At 35.1% G+C, this 18,956-nt stretch overlaps 1 protein-coding gene across 1 annotated transcript; it reads right to left on the reverse strand.

Annotated features, from left to right (window-relative positions):
* Window positions 1-7,092: 7,092 nt before the first annotated feature.
* Window positions 7,093-10,324, reverse strand: LOC124836597 (serine carboxypeptidase 1-like). Its single transcript, XM_088094661.1, has 8 exons — window positions 9,781-10,324; window positions 9,323-9,430; window positions 8,948-9,219; window positions 8,612-8,863; window positions 8,136-8,242; window positions 7,685-7,774; window positions 7,401-7,506; window positions 7,093-7,251 (listed from the first exon to the last, which is right to left on the reverse strand). Exons 1-8 carry the CDS (start codon window positions 10,313-10,315, stop codon window positions 7,093-7,095), a joined length of 1,629 nt encoding a protein of 542 aa, XP_087950787.1. The 5' UTR covers window positions 10,316-10,324.
* Between the last annotated feature and the right edge of the window lie 8,632 nt (window positions 10,325-18,956).

Genomic DNA, 18,956 nt, shown 5'->3' on the forward strand with positions numbered 1-18,956 from the left:
TCGATTCGGGACATTTGCAGAATCTTTGGTGACGATCAAAGAGTGGTGCGATGGCAAACATGGTTCACAACAATCTTCCAGTCTTCGATGGAAAAGACTATGATGACTGGTGCGTTAAGATGGAGGCGATTCTAGGGTATCAAGAGGTTGATGAAGTCGTAAAACAGGGAGTTAAAGAAATGAAAGAAGACGATACAGCAGCAGCGAAGAAACTTCAAAAGGAAGAACGTCGCCTGGATTGCAAAGCCAGAATGCTTCTTCATCAATGCGTTTCTCCAACCATTTTTCAAAAGATCTCTAAAGCGTCCACTGCCAAGGAAGCCTGGGATATTCTCCAAGAAGGTTATGGGAATACGGGAAAAGTAAAAAAGGTGCGACTACAAGCGTTACAGCGTCAATATGAACTTCTGGGCATGGGGACGGAAGAAACCGTGATAGAATACATGGGCAGAATCCAGAATCTCATCAATGATATGAGGGCCTGCGGAAAAATTGTTAAGGATAGAAAATTAATTGAAAAAGTTTTGCGTACTCTAACCCCGCAGTATGATCACATTGTAATCACCATTGAAGAGTGTAAAGACCTCGACTCGTTGAAAATAGAAGAATTACAGAATTCGCTCGTCGCACATGAACAGAGACTGCTTGAAAGAAAGAATGCTGAGAAAGCAGCTGCGATACAAGCAACGGAGCAAGCTCTTCAAGCAAGAACGAAGCAAAACTACAAGAACCGAGGCAGAGGCCGAGGAAGATCGAGAGGTAGAGGTGGACGAAATGGAGGAAGAAATACGACATACTCAGACCAGAATGATGAAGAAAACGGAGAAGATGGAGGTAGCAGAGGTGGTAGATGTCCGAGAGGTAGAGGCAGGAAAGGCACAGATAAACGGAACATACAGTGTTACATTTGCAAGAAGTATGGTCACTATTCTTATGATTGCTGGCACAACGAATCAACCACGAAGGGTAAAAGTGATGATACTGCAAATCTGGCACAAGATGCACATGACTGTGAATCAGAATTAGTGGTATTAATGGGTGTTGCAAGTGAAATTAGAAAAATGGACAAAGATTCGATGTCAAAGGACATGTGCTGGAAGAATGTGGATTACACGTTACCTATGGACAACACGACACATTTGACAGATAGTGGAGAAATAAAGGACAGCTGTTGTCAATCAGGTACACATAATGAATGTATTAAATTTGTGTCACATGCAGGTGAGAGACAACATGCAGATGCAAAAATAAAAGAAAGACGCGTTATGTTGACAAACTACAACCAAGAACATGTGGAGAATGATCAGAGTTGGTATCTTGACACGGGATGCTCCAACCATATGACTGGAAGAAGAGATTGGCTGGTTGAATTAGATTCAAGTAAGAAAAGCAAGATAAGGTTTGCAGATGACAGCATGGTGATGGCAGAAGGAGTGGGAAAAGTCTTGCTCACATGCAAGAATGGAGAGACTGCCTATATGGATGAAGTGCTATTTGTTCCCAGTATGAAGAGCAACTTATTGAGCCTTGGACAGCTTCTTGAGAAAGGTTACTCCATGATCATGCGTGACAATTCAATAGAAGTGTTTGATAAAAAAGATCGCCTAATAATCAAGGCTCCAATTGCTAAGAACAGAACCTTCAAGGTCAATCTAAATGCTTCTACCATACAATGCTTATCATCTATGAGTATTGAAGATGAAAGTTGGAAATGGCACTACAGACTAGGGCACTTAAACTTTCGAAGTTTAAGCCTGTTAAACAGCAAAGATTTAGTAAAAGGAATTCCTCTGATTACTGTTCCAGAGAAACTGTGTGAAGAGTGCATTCTGGGCAAACAAACCAGGTCAAGGTTCGGGAAATCTGCTCCAAAACGTGCCAAACAGCCGCTTGAAATCGTGCATGCAGATGTTTGTGGTCCATTCGAGACAACTACATATGGAGGTAATAAATATTTTCTCCTTTTTGTTGATGAATGGACAAGAAAATTATGGGTATATTTGCTAAAAGAAAAAAAAGAAGTTTACTCATATTTTGTGTTGAGCGACAATCTGCCCTACAAGTCAAGGTACTTCGGACTGATGGAGGTGGAGAATTCAACTCAGGCGAGATGAACATGTTTTGTGAAGGAAAGGGAATTAATCATGAAGTCACAGCACCCTACACCCCACAGCACAATGGTTTAGCCGAAAGGAGAAATAGAACTCTAGTTGAGATGACAAGATGCTTGCTGAAAGGAAAGAATCTACCACACAATCTCTGGGGAGAAGTTGTTGTTACAGCAGCCTACTTGTTGAATAGGTGCCCAACCACGACTTTGATAGACTCTACTCTTGAAGAGGCATGGACTGGAGTCAAGCCATCAATAAAACATCTGAGAATATTTGGATCAATCTGTCATAAGCACATTCCAGATGAGAAGAGAAGAAAATTAGAAGACAAGAGTGAAGCTTTAATACTAGTTGGATATCACAACACAGGTGCCTACAGGATGTACAACCCGAGAAAAAAGGTGATTGTAATAAGTAGAGATGTTATTGTTGATGAATCAGCAATCTATAATTGGCAGGAATTGGAATCAACTTCAAGTTCTAACAGAATAGTTCCCAGCTGGTTAGAAGATAGGAGACCTGAGGCTGGTGATCAGATGGCTACAAATGAAGAAGTTGACAACATCAGGAAATCACAACGTACCAGATTTCCTTCCACAAGACTAATGAATCATGAGGTCTATACTGATAGAGAGATTACAGAAACAGGTGAGATTTTCCATGATGCCTTTCTTGTTGATACAAAGATACTTTCTTGGGAACAAGCTATCAGAGAAGAGAAATGGAAGGAAGCTATGGTAGAAGAATTAAAGGCAATTGAGAAGAACGACACATGGACGATGACAGAACTGCCTAGACACAAGCATCCGATAGAAGTCAAATGGGTATTCAAAACTAAACTAAAACCAGATGGAGGCATATCCAAGCTAAAAGCGAGATTAGTTGCAAAAGGCTTTCTCCAAAAGCCTGGAGTGGATTTTACAGACGTATTTGCACCAGTAGCAAGGTTAGAGACCGTAAGGCTTGTGGTAGCCATAGCAAATGCAAAAGGCTGGGAAATCAGTCAGATGGACGTGAAGTTAGCCTTCTTAAATGGCCCGTTGGAAGAGGAAGTATATGTGACACAGCCTCCTAGATTTGTCAAAAAGGGTGAAGAAGCTAAAGTGTTCAAACTCAACAAGGCGTTATATGGGCTAAGACAAGCACCACGAGCCTGGAACACACACATTAATTCCTGGCTAATAAAGAATGGATTCAAGAAATGCAGGGTTGAGTTTGGAGTCTACTCAAAACAGGTTAGTAACAATGGCATTGTGTTAATCTGTTTGTATGTAGATGATCTATTAATAACAGGTAATAATGAAGAAGAAATCAATGAGTTCAAAGCAAGGATGAAAGAAGACTTTGAGATGACTGATCTCGGAAGTCTAGGTTATTTTCTTGGGCTAGAATTCTCACGTGTAGATGGTGGAATCCTGGTGCATCAAAAGAAGTATGTAAGTGATATTTTGAAGCGGTTTGGCATGGAGAATTGCAACAGCACATGTACACCCATAATGGCCAACACAAAACTGTCATTGCAAGCAGAGGATGAAAGAGTTGACGCAACCTTGTATAAGCAGATCGTGGGCTCACTCAGGTATGTATGCAACAGTAGACCTGATATTTCTTACGGTGTTGGATTGATTAGCAGGTATATGGGAGATCCGAGACAATCACATCTGAGTGCTGCCAAACACATATTAAGATACCTAAAGGGAACAACAGATTATGGTCTATTTTATCCAAAGAAACACAATGAAATGAATGAAGTTCTGGAAGCATGGAGTGACTCTGATTGGTCTGGAGATCAGCTTGACAGAAAAAGCACTTTCGGATATGTACTCAAGTTCATGGAGGCTACATTTAGTTGGTGCTCGAAGAAGCAAAACATTGTTGCACTGTCTTCATGCGAGGCCGAATATGTGGCTGCTTCAGAAACCGCATGTCAGTGTGCTTGGATTGAAGCGATGCTTGATGAAGTGATGATCAACTATTGCAAACCAGTGAAGCTCATGATAGACAACAAATCTTCAATCAGCCTTGCCAGAAATCCTGTGGCACATGGACGCAGCAAACACATAGAAACACGGTATCACTACTTGAGAGAGCAAGTTGATAAGAAGAAACTTGATCTTCTACATTGCCCAACTGAGGATCAAGCTGCTGATATTTTTACCAAAGCACTTCGCCAAAACAGATTTCAGAAATTGAGAGAACACCTTGGAATTAGATCTTTCAACAGTTTCACTTTAGGAGGGGTGTGTTGAGTAGTTTAAATTGCAACTGTAATAACGGTCATGTAGATTTGACCAATTCCACTTTGTCTTTTACATATATACCAGACTGTACCATTCTCACTTAAGTTTTTAATGAAATACAGTTTCTTCACTTTCAAATTCATACGCTCATTCCTTCTACCATAACTCTGTATTCTCACACACATTGCTATTAGCAGTCAGAGACTAACAATCTATCTTTATTCTTTCATGCTTCATCTCTCTTTTTCCAAAACAATAAACACCAAGTAATTTCCGACATTAGTTATGGTGGTTTCCGAGAACAAATCGAACCAAAATATATGTATACCAATAACATAATGTGGTCCAGGGCCACCACATTTTTTATACATAAACTGGGAATTTCATTGATTAAGTTAATTAAACTAAACATGGCTACCATATCTTCATTACACCTCCTTAATAATAGTAATAATAAAGGAACTATGTGACAAATTACAGAGGGAGAGAAAGAGAAAAAATACTACATGCATATCCTGATATCCATTCATTCCCTTCCCAAATTTACACAAGATCATCGTCAACATCATCATCGTCATCCTAGCTAGCTAGCTGGCTACCCGGCCCGATTGATTAACCCGCGAGAGGGGCAAAAAGGGGGAAAGTGAAAATTTTTCTGAGAATCTGAATTTTTTGGCTCACATCACTTTCCACGACTCCAGAGTGGGAAAGGAGGAGAAGGTGTCAAAATCTAAGCCTGCGGAACCGAAGGAGGCAGCATGAGAATCTATGGCTGCGAGGGGCGGGGCGAAAGGGAGTTGTCCGGGCCCAGAAAGCCCTGTGGCAGGCCCGGATCCTGCCGAGGTGGGTCCCACCACCTGCGGATGATGGTCCAACAGGAACACCGAGGTGTCCAGTGTCGGCAGACAACCTGCGCCGCCGGAAAACCTCGCCAGGTTCCCCGCCGAATCTGACGCCGGTGACCTGCTGCACCATTTGGCGGAATCTGAAGCAAACTTGTAACTCACTCTTTCTTTCTCTCTCATGCACAGCATAATGGAAAAGATAATAGTAGTTTGATGTTGCAGGCTACCAACTTTACTTTTATTTCTTGGATGAAACACGCTGCTGGAAGATGGAGGGAGGGAAGAAGTTAAGCGTGAAGATTAAAATAAGGAGACATGGACTCAGTATAAAAAAAAATTACGTGGCCACATAAGCTGTTTTTATGTTAGTATTGGATGACCAAGGTTTTTTAAGAAGAAGAACTAGAATGTAATTTACTTTTATTTAAAAGAGAGATCAAAAATAAATTTATAACTAAAAACATATTTAATACCTTTTATTTCATATAAAAATAGAAAATATGAATCAAACTATAAAGACTCCGTAGAAAAAGAAGAGCTGAGACTTTAATTGCATCACAAAAAAAGTTGTGTACGTTTATAAAAATATAAGAAAAATAAATTAGAAAATATAGATAAATATTCTTTAAATGAATAAGATAATAACAATATAAATATAATTGAAAACAACAATGTCTCGTAAAAGATTAAACAGAACGATCTTATTATCTATTCAAAAAGAAATATTAAATAAAATTAATTACAATAATTTAATAAATAATTTTGCATCATAAAAAATTCTAAAAAAATAAAGTAAAATTATGATATATTTTAGCATAAGTTATTTTATTAGTAAATGAAAATATTTTATTCTTACTGTCTCATTTAGAACTATTACTAACTTGTATTGGAGTGTGTTTATAGGCACTCACAACTTTTTCAGACAAGCAAAGAAGAAACAGAGACATGGAGTATCTTGGCAAAAGATGTTAGATAAATTTAGAATGGGCCATGCAATTGAATGGAAAGCACACCATCGAAAGTAGCCACAAAGTAGTTTGTTTGTAAGTGAAAATAAGAGCACCACTAAACCAACCACTCACTACTAGTATTTGGACTTTAGTGCTTTTCTCGATGATATATTGAGATCATGTGAATGTAGAAGTGTGGCACACTTGCAAGTGTGTGCACCATGAAGAAAGGGAGAAGGGGTACACACACCCGGTGGAGCAAAGATAAAATTGAGTGTGTGGGAAAGAGAAGAACCACCGTGGAGAGGAAAGAAGAATAGAATTGTGTATTGTGAGTGAACAAAAGGAGAGTACATACTATTATGAATCCAAATTTGAGTTCAAGTTCCACATTTGATATAAATGAGAAAGTAGAGCAAGGTGAAAGACTCATTAATCCATTGTCTTTAAAGCTTTGTTCACTTGAATGGATTTAGGGGAGAGTGATTGGATGAATTTGAAGGTAATTTTTTGTTGTTGTTTATTTGAGTAGATTTGGAAGTAAGTGAGAGTGGTTTTGGAAGTAAAGTTTGTAAGAATTAGTGTAAGATTTGATTGATATGACAGATTAAAAAAATTTACTTTCAAATCCAATCATTAGTGGTTTTCACACAATTTAAGATCATCAATAAAGAGTATGTTTCCCAAATACTACAAAAGATATCCAAAGGACGAGAAGATTGGGTTTTGTGGAGTCTCTTTGATCTCCACCATAACACATTGTATTTCTAGCTTCCGATCATAACAAAAGGACTTATTAAATTACTAGGGAAAGCATTGTTAATCGACTAATACATAGCAACAGTTTTATTTGACGCTTGAAACTCCATTATAATCTAACTAATATAGTTTGCCCAAAGTGCAGCTGGAGTCACTGAATTAGAAAAGAGGAACTCATAGATGATGCTTAAAAAGCCTTCCATGGTGAAGCAGGAGGCAAGGTTCCATAGAGGAAGGAAGTGATGAAGGTGAGAGCCCGTTCTGGTTGCCAGCTCGGAACCAAATGTCCTGCTCCTCTAACTGTAACAAATGTAATTCCTTCGTATTTCACCACATACCCTCCAACCTGTGATTATCAGAAGTTGGTCAAGTTTAAGAATCATAAACAAGTACTAATTGACCTTGAAGAGAACTCAGCAATTCAGTATCAGATCATAAACTTGATGGCACAATTGGATTTTTGATCAAGGTTTTAAATGCAGCTCAGTTTAGTACCTCTTGTTCAGAATACCATGGACGCCAAGGAACCTGGATAGGTAGCTTGAGGGTGTTGATTGAATATCTGGAAGATGTGACTGGCACCCTTGCATCAGTATCACCACTGTAGCAGAACAAATCATCTAAATTAAGTACTTGGGATACTTCAACAAAAGGGAAAACTTCAAGTGAAGGAATTAGCTGAATTCAAAAACATGGCTATGGGTAGGTAGTGAAGCTTTGTCATTGCAAATAGATTCTCAAACTTGTAGTGCATATGCTGAAAGTGAAACTGAACTTGCCTGTATATCCACAATCCAATGCCACTATCGATGAGATACTTTATTATTGGCAGGATGGTAGTGGGACTGTCGTTCCAGCTTAATTGATCACTACAAACATGTTTCAGTATATGTTTGGTTAGCAATGAGCATGGAGTAGTAGTAGTAGTTTTGATATGAGAAGATGAATTTTATATTCATTTCTTGTTTGATACAAAAGTGTTCCATTTTTACATTATTTCCTGTTATTAAATTTATTTTATGCCACAGATATCTTCCAACACACTCGATCAGACACTAAAATCCAATGCCACTAATTTCATTTAGCTGCTTTCATTATTTGAAAGGAAACAGTAAAAGTAAGGTGATATGATAATTGGTAACTATAGAAAAAGTGAAATAAGAATCATTCTTCCAAACCAAATAGGAGTGTAACTAATATTTTGGGATCTTCCAAGTTATTGTAGATTACCTGCAGTGGGTCCAGTTTGTGGGTTTCGCATGAAGAGCTAGTTGGACTTCTGGCCTATTTAGGTAGGCTTCCCCGTAATAATCAGAACAAGGGTCGAAATCATATACCTGAAATGAAGTGTCAGAGGGCATTAAAAGTTACATGGAAAATCCATCCTTAAATTTTTTTTGTCATACTAGTTGAAATTATTGAACTAAATAAGATCTTTCTGGTAATGTCCATGCTGTTGCATAATTTCTGTTCATTGTAAACTTTTTACATACCATGTTTCACTGGTGTTATACAACATAAGAATAGAATAAAAGAGATGTGGAAGACTGTCATATGACAGAGGACAGCACATGCGATTTTTATAATCTGCTCGTTTTGGTTCAAAAATTGGTGTTACTACTGACATAAATGAACTTCATATGTTTGTACAATTCTGAATTACTTTGCACTATCCAAGCAACAATACGTAGGAGTATATTACTTACAGAGCCTGTTGATCCATTTTTGATAGAAGAGTCAAGACACAATGGAGCATAGATGTTATAGAAGTCTATCTTTCCTTTTTCAATAAGGGCAGTTCTTGTTGCATTGGCACATATTGCTGAGTCATTTTCAGCAGTGAAATCGCAGTACTTCTCAATCAACTCATGTGTTTGATCTGAGCTCAAAGCATGAGTCCATAAGTAGTCAAATATCCCCTTCACACTTGTAACATCATCAATCCAAGCATTCCCAATCTGAAATTTGCAGTACAAATCAAGTAGTTAGAAAAAGGATGGCAAGTGATTATGTTATTTGCAGCAGTAGTGTTTTGAACATACAGCAATGGCTCTGAGGTTAATACTTTGGGGACTGTATTTATTGTTGAGCAAAATAGTATATGCAAGCTGAGGCACATAATGGCCAGCATAGCTCTCCCCAGTTATGTAGAAATCACGAGTTTTGTACTGTGGAAACCTTTCTAGCCAATTGATGAGAAAAACATAGGCATCATTAGCAGTAGATTTATCTCCTGCATTATCATAGTCTGAAGTAGTGTTTGAGTAGGAAAAGCCCACTCCAGCTGGGGATTCCAAGAACAACACATTTGCCACTGCATAATGCACCATTATTGTGTGTTAAGTTATTCATGTCTCTCAACTCCATCACAAAGGTTTGAGTATACCAAAAAGCAGTTATTTTGATGACTGTCTCACCTTCATTCCAAGCATCTTTGTTACGATAGAGTGTTTTTCCATCAGAGTTTATTCTGAAAGGTCCCAATTCCTCAAAGGCGCCATACCCCAATGAGGAGCAACCAGGTCCTGTGAGTTTCAAACACTATGATTTCAGACTGAGTCAAATGATATTCTCTCGTTATCTGACTCATAATGTTCTAGTTTATGTAAAAATTATGTCTGCAAAGTTTAGAGGACGGTGATAATAAACTCAAACTCATTATCTTAAATATTAGGTTGTGAAGGTAATGTCATGGATTTTCATATGATTTTGCTCGTAACTTACATAGTTTACATCCTAAAACTAAACAAATTACCACTATTTCCTTTTTGCCTTAAAAAATTAGCAAACGCAGGTAAAAGAGTGAAAACAGAAGACACACAAAAAGAGCGTAAGCTATATCAGCATGTATGAAGCAATTTGAGTTATTTTTTACCTCCATTTAACCACAATACTAATGGTTTAGTTGAAGGGTTATATGGAGACTCCACAAAATAATAGAAAAGTGCTCTTCCAGCCTCTGGATCAACAGTGACATAGCCTGAATATTGATCAAAATTTACCCCATATGGCTGGCCAGGCAATGCAACAATCTTATCAGCTTGTTGAAGTCCCTCTTGGGGTGCAACATAAGCAGAAGAATGAGTTTTCAATGCATCTTCCTCTGCCCAAGAAAGAGTCACAGGAGGCTTCTGTGAGCTCCTAGACAGAATCAACTCATCAAGTTTATCAGCTTGATTGGCTTTGCTATGAGGAAGAAGAACCAAGAAACTCAAATTGAGTAAACAAGCATAAAGAGAAAGCTTCTTCATTTTGTTCACAACAACCAGGTTACTTGGTTTCTGTATCCTAAGTTCTTGTGTATTTTTATAGACCATAATGAGTGGCAAAAAATGCAGAACTGTTATCTTATGCTTGGAAGCATGTGAAAGAAAGAATAGAAAGATAACAACTACACTACTCTTGATCATGCATAGATCAGCCGGCTGATTTATTTAGTTACTAACTTTGTTACTAACTTTGTTACTAACTTTGTTACTAACTTTGAACATTTCTGTGTTATTTGTTCCTCTAACTTTTTCTTACATTGATGCATGTACTTGTACTTAAGTTTCATACTAATCACATTACTCTGTGAGTTAAGCGTCTGTGGTTGTTTCATGACTGCTTTTATGTGCACATCTTTGAAGCTTGACACGGCAATTGTCCAAAACATAGGACAGCGGGGTCGAAACTATATAATGTATAAAATAATCTCAAAACAAGAACATGAATTTTTAATTTAAGAAAGATATGTATTCATCTTCTCAAAACATTGTTACGTTTTCTTTCTTAAGTGTAATAAAATAAAAGTTTCAGCAAAAATGGTAGCGATTAACAAAAATATTTTAACATATTTCTTAATATTGTCTTGTATTTAGGTTTAAATGTACTTCTGTTTCTCCTTTTGGTGGAAATTAGTTTATGAATTTAATTTAAGTAAACGGATATGATTTGTGAGGTTTTTATTTATTTTGATTAAGGTTTTTCGATTTAGATGATGAGAAAAAAGAAAAGCTATACGGAATAATTTATTTCTCCATGTAATTTATTGCTGAAAAGATTAAATTTATCCTTTATAAATATTCAACGTTTCTTTTATATAAAGTTTAAATTATATCATGTTTAAATATTTTTAATCATATGTTTAGAGAAAATTCCGCTGGGAAAGGACATTATATCAACTTTGAAAATGTAATAGAGAAATTAATGCGAAGTAAATATTTGAAAACAGTCAATTGAAAGCAGTAAAACTAACTCAAAAGTAAATGTACACAAACATTAATTCAAACAAAATGCAAAAATAGACAATTTAAAAGCTAGATGTAAACAATTGTAAATAAAAAAGAAAAATAGAATAGTTACTTATTTTTACATGGTCAATATGTGTCATGGTTAATAAAAGTAAACTTGTTATGCCTCACCTTGATTTTATGCTTTGTGGTGATAGTTTAGAAAGATATCAAATGATCACCATAAAAAACAACCTTTTTATATCGGTTAAAATAAGTTTTTTATACCGATTTTCGAATAGGTATAAAAGCAAGGGTATAGAAAATATTCGATTTTTTATATCAGTTTTAGATCAAATATAAAAAGTCTCACTTTTATATAGAGGTGTCAATTTGACCCATGACCCCGGGGCTAGTCCTAATCCACTCTTGAAAAAGCTCCCTCTTAAGAAGCCCCTCAAATGGGGGCCAAAAAAAAGTACTAAATTTTATATTCATGTAATTGATTTCTTATTTCAAATTATTAAATAAAACTAATTAATTATAGTATAATAGAATATTTAATATTCAAAATAACCACTTTTTTAAATAATTAAAAACTATTGCAAACCACACACTTAATTTTATACAACTAAATAGTATTACAAATTTATTTTACTGAAATATTATAAAAATGCTTTATTTTGTTGTCAATTTTAATTAAATTATGTCTTATGTTGCAAACACCAATTATTAGAAAATTATATATAATTAGTAATATCAAAATAACCCCAAAGAGAGATAATAACATATTAATTTGATTTAATATTTGCACTGCTTTTACAGTTCTTAAAAGAAATCATTGTTTTGTTTACTCGACTTCTAAAATATCACTCAATCTGCTTTTAATTATTTAAAATTAAAATAATTCAAAAATTTATTATCTAAATTTTTTTGATCAAAAATAGTATTAATATTTTATGTGTAAATTAAACTTATGTTTTATTTTGTTTTTTTCTCTCTGATAATCTTTTCTCAAAATCACCATAAGATATATTATAAAAAGAAAGTTAATTTCTTAAAAATTTATAAAAAAAATGAAAATTTTAAATAGACCTAAAGTACTAAAGAATGACAAATGTTATAGTGTTTCAATTCTTTAACTAACACATTAAATAATTTATTTTTAACTTTCAATTAGAACACATAACATAAATGTATGTTTATGTTTATATTTATGTTTATGACATTTAAAATGTAAACATTTTGAGTGAGTAGTACGACGAGATTGAATTCTATGGGCGAATACAACTTCAGTCTGCACAAGGTTTATGAGTTTTTTCTTTTTATTTATTATGAACATGATTTGTTGAGTATAAAATGAAAAAGAAAATCATTTATATTTAATTTCTTTTTCAATAACTTTCTAAGAAAATAAAGAAGCCTATTTTTTTAAATTAAGAGCTTCAATTAGAGAAAATCTTCTCTTAAATTTCAATTAGGATAATTTTAGATAAAAAGTTAATTTCTTACTTATAACTTAAAAAAAAGTGAAATTAAATATTTAAATTTCAAATTTATAAAATGATCCTTTAATTATATACTTAGAGAATCTAACTCAATAAATATTGTCATTTTGCTTTTGCTTCTTGATTTTAGAACTCTCCTTTTATAAAAATTTCAATTTATTTTCTATAGTAACTATTTTTGTAACAAATTAGGAGTTAATTATATTTTTTCTTGTATTCAAAATGAACATTTTTTCTAAAAAAAAAGGCCCATGGGTTGGCCTTGGCCCACAGGGCTTTTGAAGATATTTTGGCCCCGTGGGTTTTTTCTACGAGGAGCTTTTTGGCCCTGTGGATTTTTTTTGGCCCCAACCCACGTGGGTTAGGGCCAAACCATGTAAGGATGGCCAAATTGACAGGTCTACTTTTATACTTGTTATTTCCAAAACAGGTATAAAAAATCTATTATAAACAGTCAAATCGTTGAAGAAAGTATTGAAGAAGACATCACCAAATTTATTATTAATTTGTTCCTTATCATACATAACCCTTACAACTTTATAAAGCACACAAATTCTATATAGAATAAGCTTTATATAGACTACTAAGAGCCTCAAAACTATAAAACCTATAAACTGTCTAACAAAAGTTATTGAAATTGTTAATAACAGGTAAAACTAAATACGAACGGTCCAGACTAGCTAAAGCAAGATTACAAGACTAATAGAAATTAGGTAAAATTGGTAAGCTCTTTTTCCTAAATGGTTAGTGTAGGTCAAATTAATTTTCAAGTTATATCCAATGGAATCCTTCACTGCCTATTCCAGATTACCCAATCAACTTAGACTAGTTCCAAATTACATCTTCAGCTTAGTCTAACTTATTTTGCAAGTTACCAATGTGATGCACATTCAAGTACAATTGTTCTCGTTCAAGGCTTTTCAAGCAAGCTTCCTTTATCAATATTTATAATTGGATCTAATGCTTCATTGCATACTGATACGCTGTCATTGAAGCTATCAAATTAATACTACTTTTCAAGGCAACTTCAGTATTGCCAAGTAGTATCCAAGAAAGTAGATAGGGCTAAAGTAACCTTGAGTCGTCTCCCAACGAACACGGAATTGCTTTTGAATATCTGATTCTTACGAATGCTATGCAATGCTTATGGATAAAAGTAATGTTTGGAGAATGTTTAAAGAACAAATAAGAAACTTAAAAACAGTTACGATGAAATAGGCTAATTCCACTACTTTTCCAAGATATATTTATCATCGGTTATTCACGGATAATTGTTCAATTGATTATTGTTTAAGTTTCAAATTAATTAAAGTACATTTTTAATTAATTTGAGGGCGATCATGCATTTAACCAAAGTAAATTCTCAATCAAATGCAAAACCTTTCTAGATTATTCATAATAAATTCAACCAAAGTACATTCTCAATCAAATTCTATTGTGTTTAATCATGTTTATTCTTAAATCTCCTAACCAAGTTAAAAATTAATCAATCAAAGTAAATTCTCAATTGATTATAGTTGAAATTATTACTACCAACCAAAGTACATTCTCAATTGATAGTAAAAACCATTTAATCATATGAAAGTTCCTAAATTAAATCAAAGTAAATTCTCAATTAAACCTAGAAATCCTAGAACTCATATAATCAATATGCATGTAGATTCAAACACATTATGATGCAACAATCTTTACTTTTAACAAGATATAGAGATGAAAGACATATAGAGAGAACAACTTAAATCAATAATCAAAATAAACAATTGCATTAACTTAACGTAACCTCAGAATCCATCAGGGAATTACAGCAGAATAGTTCTAGATGCTTAGCTCTCCATGAATGGAGTTGAATACAAGATGAAAGAAAAGTGAGAGGAGTATCAAAGAATGAATGAATTCAGTGAAGTTCCCTGGGTCTCTTTATATAGGGCTTGATTGAGCTTGGACTCTGAGTATTCAGTTGACAAAATCTTTTATCTTATATCTTCCAAATAACTAAAAGATTTAGATAATTATAACATTATTTGGAAGATATTTTCTGTTGATATTCCCAAATTAAATTAATTCAACAACTGAATTTTATCTTTTAGCTTTTCTGAATTTCCAAAATTACACATAAACCCTGAAATTTCTTCTATCTGCACTTTATCCCCTTCAAAATTTCTCCAAAATTGCATCAAAAGCCCCTGTTGACCAGCTTTGACCAGAGAGGTCGCGCCCAATGGGAGCTCGCCACGTGGCTGCCCTCTTCCTTCCCCAATTAGGGTTTCAGATTGGGGAAAGGCTTCCCCCTCCACTTCTACCGCGAATCTGATGCAGGTCTGGTGACAAGGTGGATGACTCTCGTTGATGATGGAGGCGCGACATTGGCGATGCGGCATTGGTGCGAGGAAGATGGTGGGCGCGAATGGAGATGATGCTGGAAGCTTAACAACGACACGATTCTGGGTGATTGGGTTTCTGTGTGTTTTCTCTGGCAGGGTCGGCGATGCGAAGAAGATGACGGTGGCTGTGGAAGAAGGTCGCGAGAAGCGTGGTGTCGCGGTGGCCATGGAGGTCGCGCTTTGGTGTTGGCGGCGCGACGACAAATATGACAGCCTGAAGATTAATGATGAACTCGCGATTGGTCTCGCGATGGTGGCGTTTCCCGGCGGTGGCTTGCGGTTGACGGCGATTGCTGTGCGACGACGGCGACACATGGTGCGGTGGTGGCTGACGAGAAGCTCGCGAGGAAGATGGTGATTGTCCGGTCATTGCAGCGGCGAGGAGGCTCGCGAAGTGATGGCGGCTTTGGGTGGCATTCTGCAACGGCGTGATGGAGAAGAAGAGTTGTGCGTGATGTGGTGCAGAGCTTGCGTCAATGGAGGAGAGGCGCTGTGGTGGCGGGAGTGGTGGTCGCAACAACGGCGGACGTTGACAGTGGTTGTTGTGCAATGACGGCTGTGCGTGATGACGGCGGCACGGCAGTGGCGGCTAAGGTTTGGATTGGGAATTAGGGTTTTCTGTGGAAGATGATGACGTGGCAGAGAGGAATGACGTGGCAACATGTGGTTGGTCTATTTGGTGTGCAGAGGATTAATGACATGACAACTTCTTGATGGTTAGATGTGTGGGTATTAGATTGCCATGTGGCATGATCTGGTGGAGTCTAGTTTAGGAGGGGTAGGAATAGGAAACTTAGGAGGTGTATTTAGAATAGGGTTACTGTTTGGCTTAGTATTGAGCCTGGTTAAGAGAAGAGGGGTGTATGTAGGGAAATTGGGAGGTGCAAGGGTAGAAGTTGCCTGTTTGGCCCATCTGTACATTATTTTCCAAATAAAACCTGATTTTGGGCCTTGAATTGCCATTTGGACCAATAGAACTTATAATTTTAGCTGCACAAATAAACGTAAGAACATCCCTTTTATGCGCTAAAACTCACTTTTTACGTCTCTTTAATTTCCAAACCCAACAATTCCAAATATCACAAATTCACTTAAAATCAACCATTTATATCAACCATTTAAGCACAATTATCCCATAAAAAATTTAAACTTTAAGGTATAAATGTGGGCATAAATATGCACTCATCACATACACTTTCACAACAGCAAAAATCATCCAAGCTGGATTATCCTCTCACGCGAACAACACAATCAAGCTAAGAAAAGAACTACATTAACCACTACCATGTAATGCTAAGCATCCTTTTCTGAAAATGAAAACAAAACGAACTCATAATTAGCCTTCAACATGATAATATTATATGAATTCTCATGAAAATACCAAAGATTTAGGTACATCCTTTAACTTTTGCACTAAAAGATAAAGATTTAAAGAAGTCTAAAATCTGTTATCAATTTTGTCAATGCTGACGTAAGGCTTAACAATACCCCTATTATTCCAATATATAGAGCCTTTACGCAGGCTGGCAAAATCATCTCCCCTTGGTGGGGTTTTCAAAGGACATCCTTTAAAACCTATCCTTTCTCGTTACCTAGAAATCTCCATTTTCTCCTCTATAGTAATAGATTTAGAATCTCCATATGTTGGTATTCAAGATGTTGTCAAAGACAGTTCTATGGCAGTAGGAGAAACATAATAGCCCCATTTTATCCAGGGTTTAAGGTTATATGTAAAGGAAAGTATTCAAGTTGCATGAACCATTCTTCTTAGCACAGTTACTTGAGTGAATGATATAGAGCTTTCCGTCATGCATAATTCCATTTTCATTTTACTAGTTGAGTAGAGAATCCAGAAGAATAATAAGGCTCACCTTTGGCAATAATAAAAGGAATTGGTATTTGGCTTCTCAATCATAAGACGATGTATCTTTAGTCATAGTCCTAATTATATTTAAGGCTGCTCGATGCACAAGCCCCTCCTAGTCCTAATGGGGTTTAGGGAGGTTAAATATGTAAATTCTTACCCTTACAAAGGATGCGACAATTTCAAAGGTCTCATCCTCAACAAATCCAACATATGATTTCCATTCTAAATCTGCATCCACAAGACAACATATATTGTCAAAACCAAACGTGATAAAACGTGGACCACATAAGCAGGAAGATATGAGAGTGAGATTACAGTGACTTTGTTCCTAGAAAATCACTTACAAAAATATTTCGACAGACTTTCATATTTACAAGTATAGATTACAAAATTTAAAATACTAGTATTGCAAATGTACATTATGCAATTATTCTTTCTTGAAAAACAATATTAGTTATAAATCATCAATTTAATGTTGAACACTGAAATTGTAGTGAAAAGTGAAATAACATTGTGCAATTGTGTCATTTTGTCTGTAATCATGTGATGGTAGAAAACAATAACTATCCTACCCCCTTCTACTGTTTTTTCAAATACTTTAGCCTTACCTTTCCACCACAATAAAAGGACTTTTAATCTCATGTGGGCCCCACTTATACCGAACCAAAAAAAACCCTTTGGTGGGCTCCACACTTACACACAAAGAAAACAATCCAAGATATGTTCCTATCACGATTTGAAACCAAGACTTTTTCCTACAAGCTCATACTTCTACCACCAAGCCACAAGCTTTTCATGAGTATTTACACAAAAAAAAAATACACATATAACCCATACAAATGGCAACATATATCATTAACACAATAAATAAATAAAACTATAACTTAATCTATTTATTCACCAAAATTTTTTAACACAACCACACAAAACTATTTTATTTTATGTTATTTTATTTTCCTGTTTTTACATTTTGTAAACAATATAGGTAGAGTTTTCCTACAATAAGATGACAACAATGTTAAAAATGTTCACATGGACTATTAGAGATTGTCTAAAACTTCTAATGCTAGAAGGTGCAATGTAGTTTCTTTTAGTCATTGATGATTACTCAAGGTTGACATGAGTTTTTATGATGAAGAAGGAACTAGGCAGACGAGAAGTTTAAGCATTATATACTCCTAATAGTTAACTAATCAAAATAATTGTTAAGTGTCTAAGGACTTCCAATATATTGGAATTCTACATTAAATAGTTTAACAAATTTTGTAAAGATAAATGCATCACAAGACATTTGACTAACTATCATGTTCCACAATAGAATGGAATCACCAAGATTATAGCCTTGCTCAAGAGGACAATGAGCATATTGTACCACTCTAATTTAGATAGATGTTATTAGAGGTGATGTTATTAGAGGTGAAGTGATGAGCACAATGTGTTATTTGATGAATCGTTTTCCATCTACAACCATTGGATGCAAGACTTTGATTGAGATTTGTACAAGTTCACTTCCTATTCAGCATTAAAGATATATGGTGTTTTGCTAAACTTGAACCAATGTTTAGGAAAAGTGTATTTATGGTTTATACAAAAGACATTATAATTGATGAAGTTCTAAATACACAAAAGAGTTTTAGTACTCATCAACACGATTAAAAACATACGGAGAATTCAAAAGCATGATAAGTTTTATATGAAAAATCCATGTCATAAGTCTTTAACATTTATAAATGAGTATTTATGATGTCTAATAACGATACTTAATTATTTGTTTAAAGATTACACTTATACTTTAATTGATAAAAAAAATAAGAGAAAGTTTTTACATAAGAAAATGAGATAATAAATAAAGTAAAAATTTGAGATTGTATTGAAGATAAATAATACAAAAAATAATAAATAAATATATATTTATAAACAATAAAAATAATAAATACATAATAGATTACACATAATAAACATGTTAAATTTATTGTCATCTTGATTATTCATTTCTGTTTACTTGTATAAGAAATAGAAAAAAAATGTAACTTTCTCTCTTGGTGTTGATTAAGGGGGTAAAAAGATGCGACGAAAATTCGAAA

Source organism: Vigna umbellata, chromosome 7 (assembly GCF_029865625.1).
Source record: "Vigna umbellata cultivar VRB3 chromosome 7, Vumbellata_1.0, whole genome shotgun sequence".
NCBI lineage: Eukaryota > Viridiplantae > Streptophyta > Magnoliopsida > Fabales > Fabaceae > Vigna > Vigna umbellata.

Bases quoted from the DNA above. Each gene is read 5' to 3' on its own strand.
- LOC124836597 (XM_088094661.1), bottom strand. From the start codon at position 10,315: ATGATCAAGAGTAGTGTAGTTGTTATCTTTCTATTCTTTCTTTCACAT. The intron at 8,243-8,611 runs GTAAGTAATATA...ACTTCATTTCAG, and splicing joins AAAATGGATCAACAGGCTCT to GTATATGATTTCGACCCTTG. The intron at 7,252-7,400 runs GTACTAAACTGA...TGATAATCACAG, and splicing joins CATGGTATTCTGAACAAGAG to GTTGGAGGGTATGTGGTGAA.